Here is a 19,179-nt window from a genome sequence, read left to right as displayed (position 1 = left end):
ACTGGATCATGTGACACTGAAGAGTATCTGGAGTGCCATCAGAGGAATAAATAACATTTTAAAATATATTTAAACAGTTACTTGAAATTGTGATATTTTTTTCACAATATCACACTGTTTTTACTGTATTTTTGATCAAGTAAATGTAACATTGCATGCATGAGACTTCTTCCAAAAACTTCTGTTAAAAAAAAAATCTGACATACCCCAAATCTTTGAAAGGTAGTGTATATAAAAATCTTAAGGTGTCATTTAAAAGTTCAAACATGTAAACACAGGTTCTTGCCATTCTCCAGGCTTTAAGCGTGTGTATTTTTGAAAATGAAATATTCCACCGGCTTAGTATTTTGTGGCACTTTCTGAACCAAGAGTTAATTTATCAGCATGGATTGTTCTGCTTTTGTTGCATATGGTCAACAAGCATTGGCCTGTGTTAACCCTACCTCAGGAGGGTGTCTTAATAAACATGCATGCTGATTGGTCGCATTTGGAGAATATTTGATTTTATACTGAAGCGTCATTTTTGACACAGACCAAAAAAGACTTACTAGGTCAGAAGCTTTTTTCTTTTCTCCCCACTGCCATTCATGGAGAGATTGTAAAAAAAATCGGATTTTCCTTTCAAGTTCCACACAATCTGACCTCCTTTCTATTTTAGTTTAACGAAACGTACATCATTCTATTCCTTGAAAAATGGGGCGCTCAATGTCCTATTCAGAGTGCTTTCCTGGATTCTTTCTCCATACTAGTCTTTCAATTAAAGCATTCGGATAGTATTATCCCAAAAGCATTGCTCTGAAAACGATTATGATTGGTAGCTTGATTTTGCTTTTTGATTTTTTTAAGTTTAATTAAAATTACACCAACATTTACCGACCTAAATCATTAGGAAACTAAACTCAGATCAACATGAAAGGTCTGCCTTCTGCCAACATCTTTCAGATCCAATATACTAATGTCATTTTTATGTGTCGTCTTCCTGGAGGACATGGTATATAGGGTGGGAATCATGCATAAGTCTGATATGATCTCTTTGCCACAACAAAACTCCTTGCTCAGGAGTGAATGGATTGTCTCCCAAAAAGTGAGAAATAAAAGCAATCATAGCTTTAATTCCTGTTCTGTGACTGTCTTTTTGGTAACATCTGAAAATAACATGCTTTGGAGATAGAATCATTTTATTCCAGGGCAAAAAAAAAAGTGAAGAAAAACACCCTCAAACAAACAACGTGTTTGTTTTTATCCCTTTACAAATTCACTCCTTTATTTCTGCCCCTGAATGAGCCAATCATGTGCAGAACTGATAATAACACTCGTCATCAAGGTCACACACCCCCATCCTGGCAACCTCTCAAACATTCAGTAAACTCACATCCTACATAGACTTCTGGTTCTTAATGTACTGAAAATATACAGATAATCCAAGTGTCTTGTTTGGAAATTGTTTGTTTGGTTATTACGTTAAATCAAAGATTTACCCTGGAATGCTATCAACGTTTCGTTAATCCAAGTGTTTGCATCTACGTTTTATTTCATGTATATGTATTTTTGTTGTGAACATTTTCAAGTGTTTGCCTGCGTTTTACCTGAATTGGAAAGTTTAAGTCCCAATTTTCCCAGTACATTTTCCATTTCCACAGCTTTTCTTGTCCCCTCCATGTTTTTTTCTTCTTCTTTTCTTAGCTTGCACCAAAGCATGGAAATTCTGAGTACCATTTTGAGTCACTCCATATTTTCCAGGGATTTTTAGAATAAACTGTGTGTACAAAGGGCTGTGTATTCACAGACGTTTCCTCGAGAGGCAACGTTGCTCAGCGCAAGAAAGTGACTGTTTCTCTGTTAAATATTGACACCATTCCCAAGAAAGAGCTGCTAAATGCTGGAGTTCTCCTTGTCACAACATAAAAGAGTTGTTTAGTCAAAGATAACGTGGAGATATCACTGTTTTCCGGGTAATCTAAACTTCATTGGATTTTACATGGAAATTGAATGTAATTGACCCCACACGTGCACCGTCACATTTCTGCAGTCACAAACACATTTAAGTGTTGGCTTCAGAATGTTAGAAGATTAACGTAATCCTATCCCAAGTTTTTGTTCTTATTTTCACTACCCCCTAAAGCATGAATTCATTCATGTGTTGAAGAACCCATCATTTGCTGTGTTCAAGGGAATAAAGACACTAAATGTTTTAAATTACACCAACAAAAAAGTTAACTTGACATTAGAAAAAAAAAAAGATTAAACAAAATATCAGAGACACTTATTATATGAGATCACTATTCCCATTTATTCTGTGGAAAGTAGCCTACAGGGACACATATTTTCTCAAATATAATATAATACATATATATCGGTTTTATTTTATTATACAAAAAAGCCACAGGAAAAAGCATACATTGACTACAACATAATCAGTTACAATTCATAATTTCTGAAAATGTCAGTTTTAGGACATCTCTTTTGGCCATACTGTCGCAGGAAATAATGTTACTGATTTAATTTCGGTGTTACCTATAAAGTGTTACCTATAAAATTTTGCGTTAGATTTAATTACAGCTTTAATTTATTTTGATTATATTTTTATTAAGTATTGGTTACCATGGCAATTTTTCTAAAAAGTAAAAAAGTATAGCTATAAGATTTTTTTGTGATAGTTATTTGTGCACAATCAACTTAATTAAATGTATTTATTTACAGGTAGAGCCAGTGTAATGACATCGATACATTTATTATTGATATTTTATGAATAAGGTTTTTAACATTTATAATTAGTTTCTTAAAGTTTGGATGCAATTCCAGAAGAAGTCTTCCAAGAAATCCTTAGCGACAGGGAATATTAAAGGGGTGGTATAATGCCCTTTTCACAAGATGTAAAATAAATATCTTATGTCCCCAGTGTGTGTGTGAAGTTTTAGCTCAAAATACCCCACAGATATTTTTATATAGCATGTTAAAATTGTCACTTTTTGAGGGTGAGCAAAAACGCACCCTTTTTGTGTGTGTCCCATTAAATGCAAATGAGCTGCAGCTCCCTGCACAGAGGGCGGAGCTACAACAACTTGTGTCCAGAAAATGTCTAAACCTTTTAGCCTTTCATGTTCAAACCGGAGTTAGACAAAGATGGAGAGACTCAAGAAAAAGTGACAACATAGACAACATTTCTAAACGGTTAGTTGATGAATTTATGTAGCTAGCTGATGTGTAGATATCTTCTAGTCATTGATTATCATATTCTATCATGATAATCTATAAATCGTGTTCCCGGGGGTGGGGTTTATGTAAATTTTAGGGTTTGTGATGTCACTAACCCGGGAGGAATGTCGTGTAGTCCCTACCAGCCGTTTGTTGTAGTCCTTAAAAAGCAATTTCTTTAAAAGAAAATATCTCCCTTTGCTTTGAACTTTGAGCATCATCATTTTGCAGATGTTGTTTATGCTCAAACAGCAACATTACACACTAACTAGAAAAGTGAAATCATAATCAACCACCCCTTTAAGACTTACGTAGAAACTGAAGGTAAGAGGACCTGAACTGACCAAGTGAAGAATATTCTGAAGTTCATATCTCGTTACATGACCGGACCTGCCACTGGCTTGGTGAACGTCTTAACAGCTCAAGCGGTCAAGTAAACAGGATTTATAAGGTCGCTTCAGGGTCAAGAGCTGTGAACTCTCACACATGCAAAGAAAACAATGAACTGTTACTGGACTACTTCAGCTCAAAGTCATGGCATGTTGTACTGTACATCTGATAAAAAAGCAGCCTAATGCAAAGCAATGCAACATGACACCTTTTGTACCAATATGGCATTATCAAGCCCATGATAACATCTAAACTGTTCATTCAAATTTCAGACAGGTGAGGCGTCACGAGCAGAAGCACAACATGACATTATTCAGAGCAAAGGGCAATAATTATGAAACAGTTTATAAACATGCAATAATAAAACATTAGATTAGATTCATCACATCAATTCTAAACTGAACAAAAGATCATTTCTCAACATGCATCAAATGTTTGATACATTCAGTGACTATACATGACATTTTTTCTGCAAATATCCATGACCTTAATCGACACTGTGGATACTTTAATTTTAGCTTGAAGTCCATAAGCCTCAAAAATAATGGATTCTCTGAAGAGAAAATCCTTGCTAAAAGGCTTAGTGTAAAATGTGCTTGATGGTAAGACGGGCCTTATGTACTGTTGTATAAGGAGCCATACCATAAATGTAATGAGGCTCTGTTTGCGCAAGAACATGATGCAAAAGGCAATGATGGTATGGACCCTCATTGGACATGCAAATAATACCATGGGGGATTTACGTAGATACATCCAGCTTCTTGCAGCTCATAAATGCCATGATATTCAAATAATCCGCTCTTCCTGGAACTACTGTTGCTCTGAAAAATCAGAACCAAGCTGCGATTGAACGACTAAAGCCACTTTATGGGCAAAACAAAAGCTTAGCGTTTCAAACTAAATGTCACGAGGACAAGTAAATATATTCAAACAAACTTTCCTAATCAGTGGAAAATCCCAGTAACAGGCAGCTTAATAATATACAAAGTTTAGATTTTTTTTTAAGTTGAATTGTTTTTAAGATAAATTGTTACTACAACAAAATACAATCAAATTGTGTTAAGTTGGCAAGCATTAGGCAAATAAATAAATAGTCTGTGAAAGTAAAATGCATATTAAACATATTAGATATTCTTAATAAAATAAATTATAATGTGGTGCATTAATAATATAGCATGTAATAACGTTTGTTAATGTTTTTAATGTATTACCTACAAAATTGAGGGTCTGGTTGGCAGTGTCTGTGTCTGAAAAGGTTGAAAACAGCTGTATTATGTTAGGTTAAAATACAGCTTGTCAGGTTCTTTTGGTTTGTGATCCTAATTTCTGCACAATTAATAGCCTTATTTGTGTGGAAATGTACACAAATGTGGGAACAAGAAAGTTGCATAAAATGAGTTCCTCCTGCACCTCGTTTCCAGCCGGTAGAAATAAATGTGACACACATGACGCGGAAATGTAATACAGAAAACATTGTACGTAAAGTTGTGATATTTCTGTGACACACACACAAACATTACTTTATGTGCATTTGCCAACAATTATTGATAGGTTAACGAGGATTTATCGTTATTTCCCCTTCTGTTGTAGCAATATCTTTATAGTTAAGTCAGTTGTTGTGGCATAGTTCAGCAAGTTCGGGCTTTTAACTTGGGTCATCGGGTTCAAATATGGACCAAAAACACAAAAAACTGCTCCGATCTCAACGGCTTTTTTTGGCCGAGGAGCTTTTAGTGGACGACATGATCACACAGTATTTATACCAGGAGGAGATTTTAACGGAGAGTCATTTAGAGGAGATTGAGTCTGAGCCGTCAAATAGGAAAAAGACTTTAAAGCTGCTGGATATTCTGCCCATTCGCGGCTCGCGCGCCTTCTATCACTTTACACAGTCATTAGAGAAAGATTTCCCCTGGATCAAAGACAAATTACTGCGACTGTGTGCGGGAGACACCGAGCCTGAGTCTCCTCCTCCGCCGTTCACAGGTGAGTCCTGCATGTGTGCATGTAGCCTACTTGCGCTAAATCTCACAGAACAATAATGACAGTAAATAAATTCATAAAATGAAAATAAATAGCGTGCGCGCGTGTGTGTACAGGTTCATCCTGCACCTGCGGGAACCAAATGTTCCAAGACATTGAGGACATGTCTCATCACTTGTGTGTGAGAGCAGAGCACAGCTATATACTGTAATAAATCAATACTATTGTAACCATTTTAAATATAATAGATTTAAACAATATAATTTGTATAGCCTATACAAAAGTTTGGAAAAAATAAAAAATTTAATGTTTTTTTTTTTTTTTAAAGAAGTCTCTTATGCTCCTCAAGCCTGCATTTACTTGATCAAAGATACGGGAAAAAATTATATTGTGAAATATTATTATAATTTAAATAATGGTTTTCTATGTCAATATATTTTAAAATATAGTTAAAATAAATGTTTGTGATGCAAAGCTGAATTTTCAGCATCATTAATCCAGGCTTCAGTCACATGATCCTTCAGAAATCATTCTAATATGCTGAGTTGATACTAAGCTATTATCAATGTTGGAAACAGTTGTGCTGCTTAATATATATATATATATATATATATATATATATATATATATATATATATTTGGAACTATGACTTTTTCAAGATTCATTGATGAATAAAAAGTTAAAAAGAACAGCATGTACATATAAATATTTTTTAACAATACTCTACTATCACTTTATATCAATTTAACATATCCTTGCTGAATACAAATATTTATTTCTTTAAATAAAAATAAAATAATACTGACCCTAAACTTTTGAGATTTTTGTAGGATCATGTGACACTGAAGACTCTAGTATGGCTGATGAAAATTCAGCTTTGTATCACAGAAATAAAATATATATTTAAATAGAAAACCATTATTTTGAATATTAATAATATTTCACAATATTACATATATTACAGTTTTTTTTCTGTATTTTGATCAAATAAATGGAGGCTTGATAAGCATAAGAGACTCCTTTCAAAAACGTAAAAAAAAGGTTGCGGGGTAAGATGACCCCCACCTTATTTTTTCTCCTGACTATATAAATGACATAAAATCTCATCTCAGCACTTTTGATGAATGGCTATGCTATTTTTTTATTTTGTCATTTCATCTGAATATCAACATATATGTGAGATTTAGTCAGTCTAGTCCAGTTTTGAGGTTAATTGATAGGTAATTTTATATCTCTGGGAAATAGTGATCAGTGACATTCTATTATGTTGAATATCAAAGTTTTTTTCAGTTTATTTGTTAACGAGGGATTTGTCAACTAGTTTAGTATTTTAATCACCCTTAAAAAAGAAGAAGAATATTAATAAGAATCATATATCAAATGTATTTGACATTCTGTAAACGTATAATCTTACCCCATAGATACCCCATAGATCTTACTAAAAGATCTTACTTCTCTTTTAATATTTGACAGTTTGTGCTATAACGTCTAAATTACCATATGTTTCTATTATTTCCTATAATGGCATATTGGCTGATGCATCATCATATTGTACAGTTTGTAATTTAATTATATGGTTTATTATAGTTATTATTATTTTACTAATATGCAACATAACATATATAATAAAAATCTATAAATAAACAAATATGTAAAAAATATACATGCATTCTACATTATTCTAAGCTATTTTACATCGATATCTATCCAACTGTTCCCTCACTGTTTCACCTTATTTCACTCTCTGCCTCATAATGAACCCATTCATCCTTTTAATTGAGATGAGGTTATGAAAGCTGGAGGTCAAGCCAGTGTATCTGCCGTATCTGTCCAGAGGGTTAAATAACATGTGGTTTAATTGCCCTTCTCTAATAATTCCTAACACCAAACCCTCTGTTACCAATTCTAGCAGAGAACCTATAACAAATGCATTTAAAAGCACAGCAAATTTCCATATGATTTGAAAGCCAATTGTGTTTGCAAAAACATTCTGTGAAATGCATTATTTGCATCCACACCATTGTCTCAGCTGCACAGATGTTCATGGAAACAAAAGTTCTCACTGTGCACTATATATATTTCAATTTCATCTGCTGTTTTGCTGAAAGGCAGCTTATTATGTGCGTTCTGTTGTTTTCCCATGAGAGAACAGAACACCCACTAACAACCCCACGTTCACGCTCCGCATCTCCCATTTTTAGTCATACAGTCAGTCAACCAAATCCCAGAACACCTTTGAAACCCCCCACCCCCCAACCCCTTCCCCCTAGAAAAACAAGACGTAAAAAGAAAAACAGAGGGAGAGCGAGGTACAAAAAAAAAAGAAAAAAAGAGCTGAAGTTGTGTTTTGAGTCAGGCCAGATTGGTGCGCTGCCTGGTTTTCCATGAAAGCTGCATTAATTCCTGGCACTAGCGCTGCGGCCCAGCACTCTCGCTGAGCATCCTCCTTTCTAGGAAAAATATAATCAAAGCCGTTTGTTGGCTGCTCTCCCTCTCTCTCTCTCTCTCTCTCTCTCTCTCTCTCTCTCTCTCTCCCGTCTGCAGTTGCTGAGCTGAAGATTTTATTGACTTACTGTGGTTCAGATGGTAATATATTGGGGGATGGGGTTGGGGAGGGAGAAAGCATAAAAGAAACAGGGGGAAAAAAAAGAAGCGTGCTTGCAAATTTCTAGTAAGTCGAGGACAAGCGCTACTCTCAAACATTCTTCACACTTAAGTACTCGCTTTAATTTAAAGATCTTCTTAGCTTAATATGTTTGACTGTCAGAGGCCGTCCAGGGACACAAACAATTGTGGTGCTTTGTTTTTTTCCTTTCCCACTTTTATGTTCGTCCGCTGCTCGAATGATTAATATTCATGTCGCTATGAATTTGGATCTTAACAGCAATGATGTCATTCCGTTGGCATGGGAACGTGTTTTTCATTCGACTTGCTTTTATCTTCCATCGTTGCGACGGGCGCTGAATCTGCAGTGTCACGAACACATTAATAAAGGAGACACATGCACAATCCTTATCATCTTATTACCTACCTTTGAATGGAAATCAGTCAAGTGGGGACATGATATCCTCATTTGTCAAGTCCATTTGCACACCTGCGGGTCATGCGCATTTGCATGTTTATTTATGAGATGCTCGCTTTAAGGAAAACTATGCAAATTGCACCTTAAGCCTTCACTTACGGGTTCTGGGAATCGTCAAATTCAGAACCTTACGGCTTCAGGTACGAAGTTGTTTACGAGGCCAAATGTTCTGTGGCGGGCCTTTTGACAAATTTACCCCAACTGACTTCCATTATGGCTTAATTTAGCACGTTCAGATTTCCCTGTGACTGCTAGTTATAGAGTTATTGTGGTTTTGTCCAAACTGGCTTGTATGAGACCTTGATCACGAGGAGGTGATGAAAACCATGCAGACTTAGATTTTATGAACGGGTCATGATTTGTAGAAGTCCGTTAATGGTGAAAGCATTTAAGCAAGTTAATCAATAATAGCATGCAAGATACCCCAGTTGTATTCCTAACAATCGCATTAGTGTCGACACACACACTTCTCCTCGTGCGACACTTTTAATAATTTGCTTTTTGAAACAAGCCAACACAGCGCTGTTCACTTGTTTTTGTTGGAACGTCACATCGATTCTCCTCTGCTCCCTCCACCCGTTTTCAGGAACGCTGGCTTGCGGAGAGTCTTCCTGTCAGAATGTGGAAGCGGCTGCATGGCTGGGCCGTTCCAGCTGGCCTCTACACTCGGATGTACACAGCCAGTTTAGCCACACAAGAGCGCCGCTTTATCTCACTGTCCATGTGCCCAAAGGCAAGGCTTACAGATGGGGTCTATTAAGGACAATTAATAGTTCTTCGATTTATAGTCCGCCGTTAGAACATTTTGAGCCACTTCATGACACGAAACCATCTGTCTCGAGTTCTTCGACAACAGAGAGATTTTGTGTCTGCCTTTGTTTATATGGAGCTGGATTAATGTCTTGAACTGATTGTGTCAGTCGTCTGAAGAATAACCAACCACAACATGTACTTTTGTGCTGGCACAGTCACTTCAGATTTGTAATTTCCCTTCTCGTTTTTTCATTGACCCCACCACAAAATATTATACGTTTTACTTTTTGCAGCATTTTTAATGTCAAAAAGAAATATACATTTTCTATATAAACTTTTCTTTTGTTCAATCTTTTATAAAAAAGTGAAATATCTTAAGTTACAAATCGCAAACATACCAACAGATAGAAAATCAAAACCTGACAGCCTGTGCTAGAAATCTTATAACGCGCCATGTTTGGATCTTCCAACAGGACAATGATCCAAAAACAAATATCAAAATCAAAACAAAAATGGGTCACTGAGCACAAAACCAAGCATCTGCAATGGCCATCCCAGTCCCTGGCCTGAAGCCTATAGAAAATGAGTGGGCTGAACTGAAGAGAAGAAGCGCCAACATAGATCTGGGGATCTGAAGGATCATTCTGGAGAGATTGTGTATGGAGGAATGTATCTTTATGCAGATTTATTTTTTACAGCCATCTTTAATCATATTTACCAAGGGGGCAAATACTTCTCACCAGCACTCTATATATATACATTACACACAACATTTCATTTATTTAATTATTTTAATGTTTTTAATTGTGAATGTTGTGGAACATTTGAACCCTGATAAAAAGGGGAATGTACTAAAATCACGTTTATGAAATAGATAGATCATAGAAGAAGCCAATCACATCAAACCACCAAATTCAGGTTTAAATATAAAGTTTTAATTTAAAAAATCAATTTTTAATGATTTTTGTTCACATGATGCCATGTGTGTCCGGTGTGATGTCTTCACATTGAGGACCTGTAGTGAGGCTGCATTTACATTACATGGCTCAAGAGACCCAATTCCAATTTTTTCCTCCCATGTGGCACAGATCAGATATGACCCACGAATGTGTAAGCAGGAAAAAATCACATAGATTCCAATATTCTCAGATCGTTTTCAGGCCTCATTCATATGTGGAAATAAATCTGATATTAATCGGATACCTGCATTTCCGTCTGCCATGTAAGCGGACAGATTACCGTAGATATTCCCCTGTTAATGCGAGTCGTACGTCATTGAAAAACCAGCGTGGCGAATCACGTCAACTGGGTGGACAAGGTGGATACCATATAGACAAGGTGGACACCAACCACAATCACATGACTCTTTTCGTTGCCCAGGCTGCAACAATGTATCCTTAATGTATTTGATGACCTTTAAAGATGGTGTGTAAAGCAAAAGCTTTTATTATCCTTTCGTCTTTGTCCATGCTTCGGCCTATGCTTTTCCGGGTCAGTACATCTACCTTGGGTTGTTTTGCCAAGTGTATAGTGTCAATGCAGATGTCGGATATGGGTCACTTTTAAAAGATGTAAGCTGGTCATCAAAAAAATCAAAAGTCAACAAAGCGGAATTGGGAATCAAGACCTGCAGTGTGAATGCGGCGTATGTCCTCAGTGAACCCTGCTGAAACAGGAACTTTACTGTCACATTGTGCTGGTTTATGTTAGGTTAGATGTTAAATAATTATTATATAAACCAATAAATGGTTTATATTGTATGTTGTACTTATTTATAAGCTCGATTTTTTAACTTCAGATAAACAAGCCTTGTCCTGTGACGTCAAGCTTGTTGAAAAGCAGGTTTTTTTTTGGTGAGATTTCCTGGAATTTTCCGGAGATACGGCACAGTTTGCTGTTCCCTAGATGCCATGTGTGGGTGGTTCACTATCACCCTGCCCAAAATGAACAAATTTACTTTTCCTAGAGAGAGAGAGAGAGAGATACACAAACAAACACACACACACACACACACACACACACACACACACACACACATATACTCGTTCACGTCTGTGTGTTTTTATTGCCTTCAACAAAGCCCACAAACATATTCCTAATCCTTCAAATTTACAGCATCCTCTCACAGTGATGTTTAATAAATTTAGAAAACACTTGCAGCTGTTAAACATGCACTCTCGGACACTTTTTAAAACAAAAGCGAGATGGATAGGCTATAGACTGCATCTACACTTGTCTCCATAAGCTCTCTTCAGCCTACAGATACTGTAACTGTGCCCTCAGACCAAGGCTTCTTTACATTCTTAAAGTGTACGATGTGTTCCCTCCAGCAGCCTGGAGTTAAGCGTCCACATGTACGCACGGAAATTGAAGCTGGAATGCTCCATCCTATAAAAAAGAAGCAATTCTCAGAAAAGTTAAGCATTTCGCCGAAACCCAGGCAATGTTCTTTACAGAGCACCCTTTCTTTTTTCTTTTCTTTTCCTTTCTTTCTTTCTTTCTTTCTTTCTTTCTTTCTTTCTTTCTTTCTTTCTTTCTTTCTTTCTTTCTTTCTTTCTTTCTTTCTTTCTTTCTTTCTTTCTTTCTTTCTTTCTTTCTTTCTTTCACCATAATTTATTCATTTTGATTACCATTGTCGATTACCTTTTTTCTTTTGTTTTAATCAACTTTAATTTTGTGCTATACATTTTCCATTATTATGCTATAACATGAGTGACTTATTATTAGTTTGTTAATTTGTGTTTTGCTCTTTTAAAATCTGACACTCAAAATAAAGGAAAATAAAGATGCACTAAGTAAGTTTTTCCACATCCTTTTCCACTTGCCCTGTTGTTAGTCCCATGGCCACTCAAATGCTACTTTTTTTCTTGATAACCCCATTATCATACATTATTGCCAGCAGAATAAAATTAACATGGGTGATAAATATGCCTGTGAATAGCATATTGCATACAGTGGCAAAACTGCACACATAAACAAAATGTGACCACGATTTACGGTCAAATGAGTCTTGAGTCAGATCTTTTAACGAAACCGTTAAAAAGAAGCCCTAACTGAATGATCTAATTTAATCTGTTTTAGTGGATTATGAATCAACATCTGATTCACTTACTGAACGGCATGTTATTGTTATTTTCTGGGATTCCCGTGTCAAAATAAAGCATGTTTTGTGTACTTGAAGTTCGTGAAAGTAAAATCAGTATCATTACTAATTTACTACTCGTTGTACATATGTGTGCTTAATTCTTTTATTCATCTTTATATTTTTGTATTACTTTTATTTTATTATATTGAAATAAAAAGGAATGCTAATATATATTCCAATTTTAAACATTTATATATTAATAAAAAAACATTAAAACATACACACACACACACACACACACTGATCACTGTTTTGACTGATTACAGATTGATTTTTTCCTTTCCCTGATACCTTTTGTCTGCCTATATTTCTACATTCACTATTTATACACTCCCAGTGTCTTTTTCTACACTTTCTTCTTTACTCTCTTTGTCTCTGGCTGTCTCATTGTTTCCTTTATTTCTTTTCTATACCCCCATGTGCCATTAATCAGATAAAGTATTGCCACAGACATTTTATGGATCTGTCTTAGCTCACCCCCCCCGGCCCCGTTTGCTAAACCAGCACTCACTGCATGAAATCCTCTTTGTGGTGTTTATCGCTGATTGTCGGGGCACCTCAACTCACTAATCTTCTTTGTCTCTGGGGTCTAGAAGCTTTAAAACCGTGAAGAACTTCCGCAAAGTGTCCAAATCCATGACAGAATTACTACACTTGGATATATGCCCTGCAGTGTATCTTTTCTCCTCAGTTTAAAGCTGAAGTGTGCCATTTCAGCACCTATTAGTGTCTCAAAGTGGAATTGCTAAAATAATGACTGTTTTCATACATGTTTGCCAAACAATCTTAAGAATATTTTGTAAAGTAAACAAAGCAAACACAAATTATAGAAGAAAATGATGAAATGTCCATCGCAGGACTAGATTCCACTCAGAACAGAAGATACTAAAGAAGTAGATGTCCTGATATAGAAAGTTGTTATTCTCATGGCCCGGGTTGGCCACTCCTGTCTCTTGACGGCAGAAATCAATGGACGTCCTTGATTTTGTGAAGAATTTGTGAAGCTCAAAACAAACTCTCAAACCGACCTTTGCTCCATTCATCCCCACTGCTCAAATAAAACACATCTCTATTCTCTTCGCACGAAAACAATGACGTGTCTTTATTGCGCATGGACGGAAAGAAAAGATTGGATGTTGATGTCGCCACCTTGAAATTGATTTTGATGGGTTAAACATGTTTTCATAGTCCTTCTCTTCTAATATAATTCAAATGATGTTTACGTTTTCAATATTTCTAAGGCTTTTTCCTGTATTGAATGTAAATCGGCTTTGGCTTACTGATGCTTCATATATATGAGACTAATGGCTGCTGGATTATTGTCATTGTCATATTTTATTCAGCAGTATGAGCTTTTTCAGTCAGGGTCATGGTACAGTTTCAGTGTGAGTTATTCATATAAATATGCTCACATCATATGAGAGATGCTGTTTTCTTACCCATCCGCCCCCACGGTTTCTGAGGTCAAAATTACACATGCAAAAAGTAACTTGACTACGAAAAAAGTTAATATTATAATGATATATTATTGATATTGATATTTTTAAATTACAATGTCATGTTGTTAATAATAATGTATTATTGTTTTGTTTGTAAAAAACATGTATAATAATTAAGAAATATACCCCAGCATAATTATTCCTAACTACATTCCTTACAGTATCCGTTTTTTGTTGTTGTTGTTGCTGTAATTATGCCAATAAATGCAGTGAGATTTGCTTGTGTAACACAGATCACAATGTGTGACTTACTGTATTTACTTACTGCGTGACTTACTCTAAATCATAGGTTGTTTCTTTGTTTTCAGTTCAGTGTGGTGTACCTGACCACATCCTTTCGACTGTTCCAACCATGCTGCATCTGAACCAACTGGCCGCCCGTCTGGGTTCGGAGTGGAAGTCTGTGCTGCTGGACCTGGGCCTGTCCTCTGCGGATCTGTACCGGTGCTGTGCCGACCACCCCCTCGCGGTTCAGAGTCAGGTGCTCGCGGGACTGGTGATGTGGACGCAGAGGGACGGAAGAGAAGCCACAGTGGGGCGGCTGCTCCAGAGCCTGCAGGCCGCAGACGTCCCGCCATCTGTCCTCCAACAGGTGTTTGTGTGATGTCATGGATCCTGTTTTTCTGGACTCTTGAGCTGTGGAAAACACACGACAGACACTAAAGGAAGAGAGACAGACTGTGTCCTTGTGTGACATTTATATTTTGTTAAGGAATATACTGAAAATCCATCCTGCATCTAATAAGACCGTCTCTACAAAATGTTTTGAATTGATCATGTCATAATTTTTTTTATATGTTTGCCTATTAATATTAAAGTTATCATCTTTTAAAAGTACGTTTCCAAAATGGCACAGAAATTACCCACTTCACCCATAAATACATTTTGCATAATTTTTAATGGAAATATTGCCTTGCTACTTCCAATGGTAACCTACAAGTCAACATTTGCAGCAGTTGTACAATAATTTCAGGTGTTTATTCATGAGAAAAACACTGTTTTATAATGTTTTGGTAAACAGTGTTTCCTGTGCAGATAACAGCTGTCCTTGATGAGGTAGGATGAGTTTATGCAACTTTATCCCATCTTTATTTGAAAATATTTACCAGCTGCTTGTTGATACATGTGATGCATGTGATGATACTTTTCATTTCTCATTCAGTAACAGGCTCTGTCCACTGCTTCCATACCACCTTAAATGCCCACATGAAAGTGGAGGTGTGTGTGTGTGTTTCTTGTTAATATTTGTTATTCTCCTTTTGATGCTTTATTTAATAGCAACAGCTAAACGCATAAGGTAAGCATTGATTACTCTCCAAACAATTTATATTATGATAAGGGAACAACTGAAGACAGAAGTAACCTTTAAAAAGGTTCAGTAATCATTTTTATTACTAAAATATAGTAATATGTATATTTAAAATTATGCTTCCAAAATGGCACAGAAACACTCTTGGCACAGAAACACTCTTTTTACGGCACACGTCCATTTTCTCACGCTGTGAAAAGAAAATTGCGAAGCAAAGAAGACACTGACACCGAAAGGCAAGACAGCAGGTTACTTCTTATTTAAAACAAAGTCTCAGCTTTCAAATTCTGTAAATTTTATTATGAAATTAAAAAAAATAATAATATTGTTTTGGCGCTCTTAAATGTGACGTGACAGATGGCTGTAACGCCTCAGTTCAAGCGGCACATGAACTGATCATCTCTTCCTCATTATTGCTACTAGTTAACACAGTAAATGAACACGAAAGAACATTAAGGTATGTTGAAAGATACACCACAACTTACCGAAATGTATCATGTCTCATGTAATTGACCAATCAGTGTTTCAAAACCCCGAAAGAGGTCAATAAAACAGCTGGAGAACCATTTAGGCTAACGGCTAACTTTATAGCATGTTAGTTAGCTAGACAAATTAACTATAGAAAGAAGTATTTAGCTAAATATATGCACTATATTACATATTATATTTCTACTTATCATTACAAATATTTACGTTATTATAAAAACCAAATTTTTAGAGATTATTTTCCTTGAGAAAAATTTACATGTATACTGTAGGTGCCATTTATCCAAATGAATCGATATTGAATCAAGATCGGAATCAAATCGAATTGAAATCGTGGAATTTGTGTCATGGACTAATAAAACTAGTTGCCTACCAGTCGTTGTACCATCCAAGTAAACATTGTAACACGTTGTCACTTAACTTAAATAAATGAAATGAACAAAAATCAAATTGTTTAGTTACCAAATGTTATGACAATCGCAATACGCTTAAGTATAATTTTATTTAAAAAATAAGTTTTTTTTTTACAACCTCCCCTTTATTTCTCATTTCAAGCTAAACTCGGAAGTTGGCATCCCTGCTGGAAGGTGTTCAGTTTAATGCACAGGTTCCAAGTGAGTTTAATCACCCTTCTATATTAATGCAGTGCTTTCATTGAATGACTGAAGCACACACATGCATATGTCACCTGCGCTGTTTTCATTGAAGCACACATGTTGCCTAATGGATGTAAGGCAGTAAGAGTGTTTGTGTAAATCCCTGTCCTCAAGAGGCACGCTGTGCCTGCCTCCCACGGCGGAGACCTCGGGTCGAGTAGGACCGGTTACATTTGGTGCCGTGACCCGGATGGGAGTGAGGTTTAGGGGAGTAAGTGTAACGGACGTAGGCCCGTAAGAGCGTGTGAACACTAGCGGCTGTGGTCTTTAGTGTCCTTGTTAGCGTGCCCGCCTCCCAAGCCAGAGACTCTGGTTCGAAATCCGGGTCGAGTAGGACCGGTTACACACACACACACACATAAGTCACTCGCGCTGTTTTCATTGAAGCACACACATACGTCTCTCAGAGATCGCGCTACAAACCTACAGAAACATTTAGGAGCACAGAAACTTATCAACGCTCCTTCGTAGGGCTGGATGATAAATCGTTAAAATATCTCGATCTCGTTTCAAACACCCATGCAATCTCATTCCTAAATGACAACGATTCGGCTCTGTCTATTAAACCTTTGACTAAATCACACCGGAACATTCAGATCTGTCTTGGTGCTGCCACTGATCCAGAGCAGTTGTCATGTATAGGTATGAAACAGCTTTACAAACAGTCTTTTCAACCCCACAGTATCGTTATTTCTGTGTTATTAATATTCAGATTATCACAGAAGTTCTAGGATAAAAGTTTATAGTTTGAATATAAACACTGATGTCTAGAGTAGCGATCAAAGTAAGTTGGCAATTATTTAGCAATTGAAGTGACTTACGTCATTAAATCATTCATTCAAGAGATTTGTTCAAAAACATTGATTCATCCAGTAATGAAACAAGTCAAGTATTAATAAGAGAGTCATTGAATCATTCATTCAAACCGATTTAAAAAAAAATTAATTAAACATTTTAAATAGCAGTAATTAAAATTTTGTCAGCACCTCTAGTAAATTATATGTTGTTTTGTTTAGATGTCTCTTGTCTGTTCAGAATCATGATATTTATTTGAAACAAAAAATCGTGATTCTCAATTTATCCAGAATCTCTCTCATTATTTCTCTCTCTCTCTCTCTGTCTCTCTCTCTCTCTCTCTCTCTCTAATGAATTCAAATAAATGCTATTATTCATTTATTCAAATAAATGTAATCTTACACACTTCTTTATCTGTTTCAAAGTGGGCAGAATTATAGATCTAATCAACCATAACTGACGAAATAACTGTAATTTTTATCCTTTCCGGTCAAATATTGCGCTGCAAACATCAATAAAAGCTGTTGAAAAAAAAGTTGTCAATGCTGGCAAATGACCATGCACTTGCACTTGCACTTGCTTATATCCCAATATAAGTGGGATAATCCACGGCAAACTGTGCATTTAACAATTTGAATGCACTCTGCTTCACGTCAGGTGGCTCAACGTCATGCATTAAATCGTGGATTATCCCTTACTTAGGCTAATGCACAGCTAGTTGTGGATTATCCATTACATAGCATAGCCTACTTGTTACCATTTCTTTTTCATCTTTTTAAAACACATTTTTATTCATTTCCACATCTATTTTTGTAGTGTGACAAATTCATTTCCAAAATAATGAATGTAGTCAAGTAATAGCCTACATGCTTTTAAAAACTGCATGCATAAGAATTACACAATATTTGGAAAAAAAATTACAAATTTGAAAAATGCTATAGATTATCATATATCATTTGATATAATAATATTTGAAATTCTGTTTTCAACAATCTAAGGCAACAACATCTGGTCTGCTCTTTTGTTTTTCTTTCCATCTGTCGCTTGCTGTTTTTATTAAGTGCTGTTTACTCAAAGCGTGATCAATATTTACAGATCAGGTGTTTGTAATATGACACAGGTCATTTCCTAATCTCTCACTTATTAATCAGAAAGTGTTTGTGTGTGTGTGTGCGTAACAGTGTGTGCCATCATTCGTAAACATTTGTGCGCGTCGGCTTCTCTGCTGTTTATTACGCACTCATCCGCTCCTCTGGTTTGTTTTCTGCTTTGTCTCCCAGGTGTTACTGCCATGTTTTCAGACTTTGGATGCTTTCCTAGAATCTGAGCGTGAAAGAGTTTACATTGATGTATAATTGACTTGCCTAGTTAAATATAAATGGCCATCACCAGCCCCATTGTCCATGAGGTGATCCGAATAATGTAATGTTTATGAAATCCCAGAAGACCATTTGTGCTATTAAATTGATAACTGATGATCTTTTGTGATCAATGTTCATCTTCTTCTAATGAGGAACATCCATAAAGCACACTACAAACGTCCCCATGTTGTTGTTTTTCTCCTGTATAACTGACTTATTTTCACTAAGCGTGCACAAACAGAACTATCTGACACGCGCTCGCACGGGCCCTCCGTCCTCCGAGTTCCCTAATTCCAGGGAAACGTTTGAAATTTAGCTTAGTGCACTTTTTTTGTTCTGGCGTTTCTCAGAAATGTGCAGGGTATTGTAATCGCAGCCTTCAGTTGGGACGGTTGAATTCATACCCATAAAATGATGTGTGTGCGGTCCAGTGGCTCAGAAAATTCACGTGTGGTGCCCAAAAAAATGCATCAGCGCCCGTAAAAGCATCTCCTCCACAAATAAAATGCCTCCATGGGCTTACA

General features: G+C 36.2%; 1 protein-coding gene across 1 annotated transcript; it reads left to right on the top strand.

The window, feature by feature from the left end:
* Positions 1-5,002: 5,002 nt before the first annotated feature.
* On the top strand, positions 5,003-15,441 carry cradd (CARD and death domain containing adaptor protein). The gene is made up of 2 exons (XM_079622482.1): positions 5,003-5,571; positions 14,357-15,441. Exons 1-2 carry the CDS (start codon positions 5,256-5,258, stop codon positions 14,650-14,652), a joined length of 612 nt encoding a protein of 203 aa, XP_079478608.1. The 5' UTR covers positions 5,003-5,255; the 3' UTR covers positions 14,653-15,441.
* Positions 15,442-19,179: the final 3,738 nt, after the last annotated feature.

Source organism: Phoxinus phoxinus (assembly GCF_949152265.1).
Source record: "Phoxinus phoxinus genome assembly, chromosome: 9".
NCBI classification, from domain to species: Eukaryota; Metazoa; Chordata; class Actinopteri; order Cypriniformes; family Leuciscidae; genus Phoxinus; species Phoxinus phoxinus.
This window is presented reverse-complemented; position numbering and strand designations above follow the sequence as displayed.